The 12,202-nt window shown below is 44.9% G+C and overlaps 1 protein-coding gene across 5 annotated transcripts in view; it reads right to left on the reverse strand.

The window, feature by feature from the left end:
- LOC144596046 (E3 ubiquitin-protein ligase HECW2-like) overlaps window positions 1-12,202 on the reverse strand; it is a 339,372-nt gene that overhangs the window by 109,956 nt on the left and 217,214 nt on the right. For all 5 annotated transcript variants that reach the window (XM_078404133.1, XM_078404134.1, XM_078404131.1 and 2 more), the window contains exons 8-10: window positions 10,827-10,927; window positions 5,531-7,003; window positions 1,175-1,325 (exon numbers count right to left, since the gene is read on the reverse strand). In XM_078404133.1, coding sequence (XP_078260259.1) covers window positions 1,175-1,325; window positions 5,531-7,003; window positions 10,827-10,927 — 1,725 coding nt within the window. The remainder of the gene's footprint in view (window positions 1-1,174; window positions 1,326-5,530; window positions 7,004-10,826; window positions 10,928-12,202) is intronic.

The raw sequence follows: 12,202 nt of genomic DNA on the forward strand, positions 1-12,202 counted from the left end.
ACAGTTTGACGGTCAGGTAAGCGTGGGAATTTCGCGGTGTTTCCGAAGACGGTGTCATCTCTTAGCCAGGTGCTAGTTTCACAAAAAAAGTAACTTGTATCGACCCGACTCGGCATTGTCGTGGTCATTGTCGTAGGGTAAAAGAAAATGTCGGCGATCCGCTACGACTTTGACAGTCGCCGGCAGTCACCTTAAAAATCGCGTAACTGGGACAGGCCCTTAACCAACTTCAAGTAGCCCTTGTTTTCCCTCTCCCTCCATCCCTCCCCCTTCCCTGTTCTCTGACCAGTCTGACTGCCCTGATTACATTTTATCTCTGTTTGCTTTGTTGTCACCTTCCCCGAGCTAACAATGATCTATTCGACATTTTCCTTGATCTCCATCTCTTTTGATGTCTCGTTTCCAACACACTTTACCCTTCCTTATCTCTGTGTCTCCCTCTCAGTCTGAAGAAGGGTCTTGACCCGAAATGTCACCCATTCCTCCCTTCACGTGTGGCGGCGCCTAACGGCTGCGGCTCACTGGCAGTCTGTTTGTCCTTTGTCCTTTTTTGTTTGAGTGTTGGTGTTGAGGTGTTTGTTTTTGGCTGTGTATGTGCGGGGGGGGGGGGAATCTTTCTTTTTTTTGGTCTCTTCCTCGAGGCTCGGCTGCGGGTATTAACAGCGCCCAGTGCAGCTCGGCCGCGGGGCCTACCATCGCCCGGCGTGGGACTTAACAGCGCCCGGTGCGGCTCGGCCGCGGGGCCTTCCACCGCCCGGTGCGGCTCGGCCACGGGACTTTCCATCGCCCGGTGCAGCTCGGCCGTGGGACTTTCCATCGCCCGGTGCAGCTTGGCCGCGGGGACTTTCCATCTCCTTGCGGGGGCTGTGCGGGTCGGTCGCCTCGGTAGGGGTCGAGCTGTCTGTCCATGGGAGGGGCATGGGGGAAGAGAGAGGAAGTTTTTTTGCCTCCATCACAGTGAGGGGGTGTTTGGAGTCACTGTGATGGATGTTTGTGTTGGGGTTGAGTGTCTTGTGTTTTTTTGTTTTTTGTACTGCTGGCAAATTATTCTCGTTCGGTAAAACGAATGACAAATAAAGCTATTCTATTCTATTCTATTCTATCCACAGATGCTGCCTGTCCCTCTCCTGAGTTACTCCAGCATCTGTGTCTAACTTAGATTGTGTTTCATTACCTTCTATTCAGCTGCTCCATCTGTTGAATTGAATTTGAACGCTGAACTATCTGCTGACGTGCAGGGGTTGTGGGCTTTTGCCAAGTGGTCGTCCTGTTCACGTGGTCCACGTAGAAGATGCGTCCGTGGCTATCAATACGGGCTTCCCAGTCTGTGGTGTTTAAACAAAACACAAATCCAGAGAAGCAGACTTAACAGTCATTGTGCAGGAAGGAACTGCAGATACTGGTTTAAACCGAAGATAGACACAAAATGGTGGAGTAACTCAGCGGGACAGGCAGCATCTCTGGGGAGAAGAAATGGGTGACGTTTCTGAAGAAGGGTCTCGACCCAAAACTTCACCCATTCCTTCTCTTCCAGAGATGCTGCCTGTCCCGCTGAGTTACTCCACCATTTCGTGTCTATTAACAGTCATTGTGACATTTAAATATGATGCAGGTAAGCAAAAATGGCTTGAAAAGTTCAATATCTTCGCCGAATCTAAATGCCTAAATAAAAGTCCTGAACAAAAGTAAATCCTGGGAAGGTAAGAATTTTCCCAGCAGAATTAATTCTGCTGCTCGTAAACTGAGTTTTGTATCTTAGTATGTCTGACTTTAGAGGTATGAATGCCACGCATTTCTGGAATATTTTATATTGTATTTTTAAAACTGTTCAGTACTTTACAGAGAATGTTCCACCTTCCATCACAGTGAGGGGGTGTCTGGAGGAGTCACTGTGATGGATGTTTGTGTTAAAATTGTGTGTCTTGTGTCTTTTACTCTGTACTGTTGTGGCTGCGTTGCTAATGATTTTCGTTCAATTCATTTTGAATGACAATAAAGGTAATTCAGATTCAGTCATTAGAGAGAACTGTGATCAACTCATATCTCTACTTCATGACATTCAAAACTTTAAGGTAAATCCATTAATGTCTGTGAGTTATTTCAAGACCAAAATTGATTCCCAGATATCACATAATCGAATCCTCTCACACCACTTGCAGCAATCCAACCCCTGCCACCAAAGAGAGGACTAGGGAGGTGAAAGAAGGTCAAATACCCCACATTCTGGAATAGCCGTTGTGAATTGGAAAGTGCCTTTATTGCTTTAGGCAGGAGGTAGAAAATAGGGAGCAAAAGACCAAGGTCCTGACATTGATGAGAAGGAAAACATCAGAATCCTATTGGGAGAATAGATAGGGAAAAAAAACTGCAGATGCTGGTTTAAATCGAAGGTAGATACAAAATGCTGGAGTAACTCAGCGGGTCAGGCAGCATCTCTGGGGAGAAGGAATGGGAGACGTTTCGGATCGAGACCCTTCTTCTTGAGTCTGAAGAAGGGTCTCGACCCGAAACGTCACCCATTCCTTCTCTCTAGAGATGCTGCCTGACCCGCTGAGTTACTCCAACATTTTGTTTCATCCTGGGAGAATCGATATTGACTTCAGGAGGTTGGTGGCTAGCAGGAGGAAGCGGTGCTAAGAGAATGAAGAAGGATGGGGCATGGGTGCAATGGAATCTGTCCGCTGACATTTAACATGGAGAACGATGAAATGATTCACTCTGGAAAGGAAAATGAGGAAAGGGAACATAATATAAAATGTTCAATTCTAACTTAAAACCTCCATAAATATGCACACTAACCTTAGAATGTGGCAGGACAGATTGACTCTAGTTATTTAAAATAAACGAACAGAATCCTGGATTTTATGCAGAGAAGTACAAAGAACAACAGCTGAAAGTTTACGTTAAACAACTGTTAAAAACTGGTTCATCTGTACATTATTGTAAGTAAATTGTGGTCACTGGTCTTTCGGACTTTAATGAAGAGTCCTTAACATTTGTAGAAATGATTTGGTCGGCATGATGGAATGAAATTACATGGAAAGGCTAAAGACCTGGGATTTTTGTCCTTCTTGAAAGAGAGGATGTTGAGATTTGACTAGATAGAGGTTTTCAAATTCGTTGAGGACCAGATAAAATGAGTGAAAAATGTTGTCATTGGCAAAAACGTAGAAACCAGAAGAAACAAATGTAAGAACCACAGGACAGCATGGTGGCGCGGAGGTAGAGTTGCCGCCTTACAGCACCAGAAACCCCGGGTTCGATCCTGACCGTGGGTGCTGTCTATACAGAATTTGTACGTTCTCCCCGTGAACTGCATGGGTTTTCTCCGGGTGCCACGGTTCGCTCCCACACTCCAAAGATGTACAGGTTTGCAGGCTAATTGGATTCGATAAAATGGTACATTAGCCCCGGTGTGGGTGGGATGGTGTTAGCGTGTGGGGATCGCTGGGGGCTGGCATGTTCTCGGTGGGCCGGGGGGCCTGTTTCCCCACTGTATCTCTACACTAAACTAAACCATGAGTGACACAAGGAAATGCATTATCATGCTACTAAGGGCCTTGAAATGTTTAGGGTTGTGTAATTTGCCTATTTTAATGCTTTATTGTGTAATTTGCCTATTTTAATGCTTTATTGTGTAATCTGCCTAATTTAATGCTTTTTTTGTTGGACTGTGGGTGACTGAATTTCGTCCAAAAAATCCGGTTTTTTGGATGACAAATAAAGCTATCTTGAATCTTGAATCTTGAAGAAGTATTTAGTCTAGGTGAAATACTTGATGGTGAAAGGATTGAGGAACAAAGAGGAAAGAACAGGCAGACTGAACTGCTTGTGCAAAGGCTCGACAGGCTACTGGGCCTCCTTCCACGCCACAACCATTCTACGATTCTGCTGTTTGGTGTTTCCTCGGCTTGCTTATGGGCGAGGAAAGATCCAGCAAAAGTAGGTTTCAAATAACCAAAGGAAAACTAAGAAATAACAACATAACGTGGGGGGTATAAACATTCAAAATTATTTTAACTTCAAACATCAGCACTTGGTCACACTTTCAATTCTAGAGATGATGTCTCCTCCCAACTCCTGATTCGCCGACCGAAATGGTTCACACTTTTCCAAAATAAGAAATGAGAAGCAAATTAACAAGTAAGAGTAAAATACCTCAATGTGCAGACCCTGTAGGAAGAATATCAATGTCTCCGTATTGATTCCATGAACTCATCAAAATTAGGTAATTGAAAATTAACATGAGGTATTAAGCCGAATATATTTTCCAATCAATTTTCTTTTAGTCTTCTTTTTTTTTTTGGAGGTGGCATTTCACGTTGGGATATAGTTGTGCAGATTGCACAGATATCTTCATACTTCATTCACATGTCCATTCATCAACAACGTTCAACCATATATAATGCCTAAAACTTAGCAAAACAACCCAAGCCACTCTCAAGCAAAGATACTAGAGGAACAAGATGGACTACTCCGTTGAAATCGCGTATACTGAAGTGTAGTACGCAAAGGAGCCATTTTAGTAGGCAAAACCCTCCGTTTGCTGTGCCTCTCGCAGTATAATCAGTGTTTTGGGGGAACAGTATGTGTGATGATACCATTAGAATGCAGAATATATCTCATCAATCAATTCACAGATTTTTGCTATTTTTCTTTTAAAATGTTTCTGCAAGTTTCTGCCTACTAAAATGGCGCCATGACATCCTACGGTTTTTAGGGTCGAGTGGTCTATCTTGTTGCTCTAGTATCTTTCCTATCAAGCATTGAAAGGCATGGACTGCCAATGCTCTCCGCTGCAAGAAAACATTACCGCAAGAGAAAAATCCACCGGCTCAACAATGCATCTACTCCAGTGGCTGGTGAATCAGAGGTTGTAAAGAGCTATCTAGCTGAAGCTGAAGAGCCGAGCACAACTTACTTTTCCACAATTGTCCCATTTAAACGTGGAAAATTTGTCTTTGTGCAAACTGGTCATGGGTGGGTTCAACATTGTGGGGCAGAATTTCCATAGTGGTTCACAGAAACGTGGGCAGAAATCAAATTTGACCCCATTCCTCCAGGCTTTCCACCAATTTTCCTAATTGGTAAAAGTCACATGGGAATAAAGTATGAAAATAACAATTTAGAGCAAATTTAATGCACTCACTTGGTGGCAACAGTTCATCGATGCGCTGATAGCGAGTAGCATCTTGCCGCACTGAGGGTAGGGATCTCAAAGGCTGGTGACTGCTCGATGGAGAATCTGGCCAACAATGTTTCAAAATCACGAAAGTGTTTAACACAATGTGTTGTTCAGATATTGGCTCCTACGATATCAATCCAATAATTTAAAAAGCTATTAATCATCCATCCTACTGATGCAAAAAACCACGCAGCATACATTACACATGCATTCAGATCAAAGATCCAGGTAGAAGAGGGTTTTGTTTTGGTTGAGCCCTTCGCAAGACAGTGATTTCCCTAACATCCAATTCAAAGACTGACCCCACACTTGGAAATGCTTTACAATAGTCGTCCTTAAATTTACCTGGAGCGCCGCCCGCTTCGGTCTCTGCTGCCGCTGGTGCTGCTGCTGCTGCTGCTGCTGCTGCTGCTTCACTTGCATCCTCTGGAGTTGTGACAGTAGACCTGGTGGCTTCCTCTTCTGGCAAGTCACTTGCGCTGGTGGCTGCCATCTGCAAACTCCTCCTCTGCCATATTTCCTCCGCCTCGGTCACCGAGGGCAACGCGTGCCCGTCGACGGCCTCCTGCAGCTGCTGCGGTGCATCGCGGTTGCCTTCAACGTCCTCGGCAGCTGGAACGATTGTGGCCCCGTCGGTGTCCTGGCTTTCCGCTGGAACCTCGGCCACCGGGTCGGTTGGGCAGGCAGCATCTTCCTCGTCCTGAGACGAGAACGCCGGGGTTTCGGAGAACCTCGCACTTTCAAAGGAGGAAAATCGCGTGGCGCTTCCTACGGACGAAGATACCCTGGTGGTGTAGCCGCTTCCATTGCACGAGCTATCGGCCCCTTCCAGATCGCTCTCTCCTTCCGGCCTAGTGCTGGCTTCACTGACACTCTCCGTACGGGTTGCGTCACTTTGCTCATTCTCTGACGACATTTGGGATGGTTCTGAGGTTTGATCTACTGATTCCGCTTGCGTGAGCAGTCTCTCTGCATTGTCCCCAGCGTCAACGGTCTGGTCAACTGTAGGCCGAGATGTCTCTGGAGGTTGCTGATCTTCCTGACAGGCACTCGTAACTAAGTCGCTGCTGCCCTGAGCCTCACAACTGTCTTGCTCTTCTTCACACCCGACCTGTGCTGCTGAAGAAAGGCTGAACACCAGCTCGTGAAAGTTCTTGTACAGAGAGTCCGATAACTGCGGGTGGGCTGCACCAGAGGTGGATGCCCCTTCTGTTATCGTTAGGTTTATCTGAGAGGCAGAAGATCGCCTAAGAGCGAGCTGGTCCCCGTTGGCGTACAGCTGCGTGCCCAAGTGCTTGTTGCTTCCAGGAGCACACTTAAAGTGTATGCCATTTTCCTCGCTCTCCTCTAAGTGGAAACCACAGGCCAATTCCTGGTGAACGTCATGGTCCTCCTCATCAGAGTCAATGTGAAGCATTGCGTTTAATCGCGTGTCCGTGGGGAAACTGCTCCTCAATTTGGGAGATACTCCTATCTGATGCAGGTGAGTCTCCGCCAAGCTTGACTTAAGGCTTCCGTCGACTGTATCGAGATAGTCATTGAGCGATTCTTGGCGATAGGTTGAATGCCTTGTCAACGAGGATTCACCGTGAACCGCAAATGCGCCGTCCAAAAGCCCAATTTCACTGGCTTGTGCACTTGGGAAGTCCACAACTCCACTTTCTTTCTGGGCAGATCCATTGACAAAAACTTGCATCTGGCTGGGATCCATCGTTGAGACAGATGGGTCTGGCATGTCCTCATCGTCAGACGGACTGCCCAGATCGCCATTGACACCATTGGCTCCAAGATAAGCGCCCAGCATCTCGGGGGAAGCATCTATTCACACGTTACACAAGTTTAATTTGCAGCCACAAACATAGCATAAATCACCATCAAAATAGACAAGCTCTTTCCCTGGCCCACTAATTAGCATCGTTATTATAAATTTACCATAAAGGGTCACTTACGTAAATGAAAAAAGGACCAAAATGCAGCAAATCTTACTCATAATACTTCCAGCTAGAACAATAAACATAAGTCAACGTGGAATTCTCTGCCACAGACCAAGGCAGTGGAGGCCAATTTAGATTTAGAGATACAGCGCAGAAACAGGCCCTTCAGCTCACCGGTTCCGCACCGCCCAGCGATCCCCGCACACTAACACTATCCTACACCCACTAGGGACAATTTTTTTAAAACATTTGCCCAGCCAATTAACCTACATACCTGTACGTCTTTGGAGTGTGGGAGGAAACCGAAGATCTCGGCGAAAACCCACGCAGGTCACGGGGAGAACGTACAAACTCTGTACAGACGGCACCCGAAGTCAGGATCGAACCTGAGTCTCCAGCACTGCATTCGCTGTAAGGCAGCAACTCTACCGCTGCACCACCGTGCCGCCCAATTCACTGGATGTTTTCAAGAGAGAGTTAGATAGAGCTCTTGGGGCTAACGGAATCAAGGGATATGGGGAGAAAGCAGTTTTGGATGATCAGCCATGATTATATTGAATGGCGGTGCTGGCTCGAAGGGCCGAATGGTCTACTCCTGCACCTATTTTCCATGTTCCCATGTTGGTAACAGGGAGAACCATTTATTGCTTGGTGTTTCTGCAATCTTTTGAGTGATGAGGACAGAAACAGGCACTTCAGCTCACTGAGTCGTCAACAGCCATCAGCCATTTACACTGATTCTATAGGTGCTCCCCAGATTGCAGACACTCAATTACATGGACACCCCATAAATACATGGGAGGGATGGGGGTGGATTTGCCAGTTGCTGCAGGCAGCTCCAACCGAGTGGGAAGGTGGCATTTCCACATGCCCTCTCTCCATCTCTAAGTTGAGCCATCCCCCTGCATCCCCTCCCCCCACCGATCAACACCATTGGAAGCTGCGTGAAGCTGGGCAGACTCACTCACTGAGCCAGTGAGGCCGGCTGGTGATCGCTCTCCCATCACAGCTGTTCCTCTGATCCTCTCCCATATGATGGTTTTAGAAACATAGAAAAATAGGTGCACTTTCCATATCTCTCGGTTCCCTATCCCCTGGCTCTCAGTCTGAAGAAGGGTCTCGACCCGAAACATCACCCATTCCTTTTCTCCAGAGATGCTGTCTGACCCGCTGAGTTACTCCAGCGTCTTGTGTCTATCTTCGCATTATAATGGCAATAGATCACAGATTATTTTACTTAATTCAGTGAAGGGTTCGGTATTTTCTATTGGCCATTCCAACTTGAGTTCACCTGTCGGAAACACAGTGGATCCTACACATGTGCCCTGTCAAACACATTAGGTCAGGACTTACGGCATATGAGAAGGCTGAAGTAATTTACATGTAGCTGCGGACAGATATAAAAGGATCAAAGGGAAATTGATGGGAATGTGAGAGAGAATAAGTTGCAGGACCACAGGAAAGTAAGGAGCTAAGGAACGAGACTGATGGGCTTTCTCTGCTGGAAGCTGGCATGGATCTGGTGGGCTGAATGGCCTTGTTATAAGTAAGTAATCAGTGAGTTTACTGAAATTCCTCAGCATTGGTACAGAATCTGCAGGGCCATTCATTTGAATGCTGATTGTGCGTCTATGAGGAAGAAAGATGTTATATTTTCCTATTTTTATTCAGTTTATTATTATTATTATTATTAGTTATTGCAAAATGTTAAGCACCTTTATTTATTTATCTTCGTTTAAATTATTCGAGGTTAAAAGTTTTTGAACATTTCTGAATGTCAGCCTTATTCAAAGCATTGATGAACTACAACATCTCTGGCAGAAAGGTTTGCAGGTTGTCAAAGACTTCCAGAGGAGTCTCATGGGCAGGCTTGTTATGGCCTTTGCTACATCGATTAATGCTGAAGTCGTGGCCTGCTCGTTTCCCAGTTTACGCACTTGGCATGGATAAACACACCAAGAAAACAAGGTGGACTGGACCAGTGATGATTCCACTTCTCTCAGATCTTACACGCCAAATTGCAAAGGATTATGGTGTGTATTAGGAGTGCCAAGGGCATACACTTAGAGGCCTTTTTATTATTGATGACAAAGGAGTACTGAGACAAATAACAATGAATGATCTTCCGGTGGGCAGTCAGTAGATAAAACACTTCGATTGGTCCAAGCATTTCAGTATACTGATACGCATGGTGACGTTTGCCCAGCTGGTTGGAAACCTGGAAGTGATACGATAATTCCAGATCCAACTGGAAAACTGAAGTACTTTGAGAGAGAACTTTAAATCGTTATGTTTTTAATCAACTTGACTGAAACAATAAACTGACCTGTAATGTGAAAAAAATAAATTATTACTCAAACTATGAAGGGGAGGTAAAATCATCTGCAAATCTTCGCCTAAACATTAAAGAGGTAAAAATCGTTGTTGATATAGACAATAGACAATAGGTGCAGGAGTAGGCCATTCGGCCATTCGAGCCAGCACCGCCATTCAATGTGATCATGGCTGATCATTCTCAATCAGTACCCCGTTCCTGCCTTCTCCCCATACCCCTCGACTCCGCTATCCTTAAGAGCTCTATCTAGCTCTCTCTTGAATGCATTCAGAGAATTGGCCTTCACTGCCTTCTGAGGCAGAGAATTCCACAGATTCACAACTCTCTGACCGAAAAAGTTTTTCCTCATCTCCGTTCTAAATGGCCTACCTCTTATTCTTAAACTGTGGCCCCTGGTTTTGGACTCCCCCAACATTGGGAACATGTTTCCTGCCTCTAACGTGTCCAACCCCTTATTAATCTTATACGTTTCGATAAGATCCCATCTCATCCTTCTAAATTCCAGTGTGTACAAGCCTAGTCGCTCCAGTCTTTCAACATGTGACAGTCCCGCCATTCCGGGAATTAACCTAGTAAACCTACGCTGCACGCCCTCAATAAGTGTACTATGCTGATAAACCTTGGTCTGTGGCTCACTTGTCAACTTCTGAGGAAACATTTCATGGTAAATTCATAACAAACATAATGTAGATAAGAAGTCAATGATGTGTTCAAGAGAGAGAGTTAGATATAGCTCTTAGGACTAACGGAAACAAGGGATATCGGGAGAAACAAGGGATATCGGGAACGGGGTACTGACTTTGGATGATCAGCCATGATCATATTGAATGGCAGTGCTGGCTTGAAGGGCCGAATGGTCTACTCCTCCACCTATTTTCTATATTTCTATATCACATGCGACACTACAGAATAAAAGGAACAGTCTAAAAACCAAAGATTGACACAAAAACCTGGAATAACTCAGCGGGATGGACAGCATCTCTGGAGAAAAGGAATAGGTGACGGTTTCAGGTCGAGATCCTTCTTCGAAACCAAGGTATATTACAAAGAAATCAATAAACCAGGAAATGTGGGATTAATGTAGGTCAATGGGAACCACACCAATAACATCAACTTGAATTCAGCAGACCATTTAGGATTAAATGTGTAGGAAGGAACTGCTGATGCTGGTTTAAATCGAAGATAGACACAAAATGCTGGAGAAACTCAGCAGGGCAGGCAGCATCTCTGAATGGGTGATGTTTTTGGGTCGAGATCCTTCTTCAGACTGATGTCAGGGGAGTGGGCTTTGGTTTGGATTTAGGATTAAATGTTAGTTAGGTAGAAAAGATGACAGCAAATGGCCATGTGATTAGATGTGGGTTTCCTTCACCTTCTTGAGTGGACGATGAGAACTCCACTCGAAACTGAAGCTGACCGCTGACGTGATCAGTCGGAAGTCTCCTGCACAGGTTGTAGTTCACAATCTGGTCCCTGTAACAAAGAACAACTCAACATAATTCACCTTCTAAAGACAAGCGGTTTGAAAGATTTAATTTTCAATTCTATAAAACAATTTAAAAACCATTCGTCTGCTTTGCCAAGATGACTGCTGGTTTATTTCATCATTCTAATGCTTCCCTATAAACAAGGACCATCTGAAGAGAATACAACGTCCACTTCTACACTTCGAGACACGGTATAAAATACATTTCATGTCCTCTACAATATAAAATGTAGAGCTAAAATCTAAAATGAGTTAAAGACCCAGAGAGTTGTGAATCTGTGGAATTCTCTGCCTCAGAAGGCAGTGGAGGCAGTGGATTCTCTGGATGCTTTTAAGAGAGAGTTAGATAGAGCTCTTAAAGATAGCAGAGTCAAGGGATATGGGGAGAAGGCAGGAACGGGGTACTGACTGTGGATGATCAGCCATGATCACAGTGAATGGTGGTGCTGGCTCGAAAGGTCGAATGACCTTCTCCTGCACCTATTGTCTAAGATCCCAATGAATTTTCCCCATGCATCAAGATTTAAAACATGTAAAAGGTATTTGCACAGGTACAAGGAAGGAAAGGTTTAACAGGATATGGGTCAATGTGGGAAAATGGGATTGGCTTAGATAGACACAAGATCTAAGATATATGGACATATATCTGAGATCTATATCAATGATTTGGATGAAAATGTACATGGCAAGATTAGCAAGTTAGCAGATGATACAAAAGTAGCTGGTATTGTAGATCGTGACGATGTTGTCAAAAATTGCAGGAGGATCTTGATCGGTTGGCCAGGTGGGCTGAAGAATTGTCTCGACCTGAAACGCCACCTATTCTTTCTCTCCAAAGATATGGAGATATTGCCTGTCCCGCTGAGTTACTCCAGCATTTTGCGTCTATCTCTGGAACATATCGTATGGCTGGACTTCATTTATAAAGGTAAGTGTACTTGCTTTTCCTTATTTCAATGCATATTTATGTTTCAATTAGTTTCATGCACTTTTACACCAATGTTCAATTAAAGTTGGTTTTTTTTCAACTATTTACAAATATCTGTGATCATCAGGAGCAATTTGGCAGCAGCGTCAGGGAACTCTGTGGCCTGCAGCTGATTGACCACTTGCAGCCTGCTGCCGCTCATGGCAAGGCCAACAGGAATTTCAGAGCTGTTGGCTGGAAAAAAACATAGTTCAGTCATAAGGCTCACTTGGGTCAGCATGATCTGGCTCATTCTCTTTTTCCAACTTTCAAACTGGACTTCAGAGAGCTTCAA

Source organism: Rhinoraja longicauda, chromosome 8, assembly GCF_053455715.1.
Source record: "Rhinoraja longicauda isolate Sanriku21f chromosome 8, sRhiLon1.1, whole genome shotgun sequence".
In the NCBI taxonomy this organism is placed as follows: domain Eukaryota; kingdom Metazoa; phylum Chordata; class Chondrichthyes; order Rajiformes; family Arhynchobatidae; genus Rhinoraja; species Rhinoraja longicauda.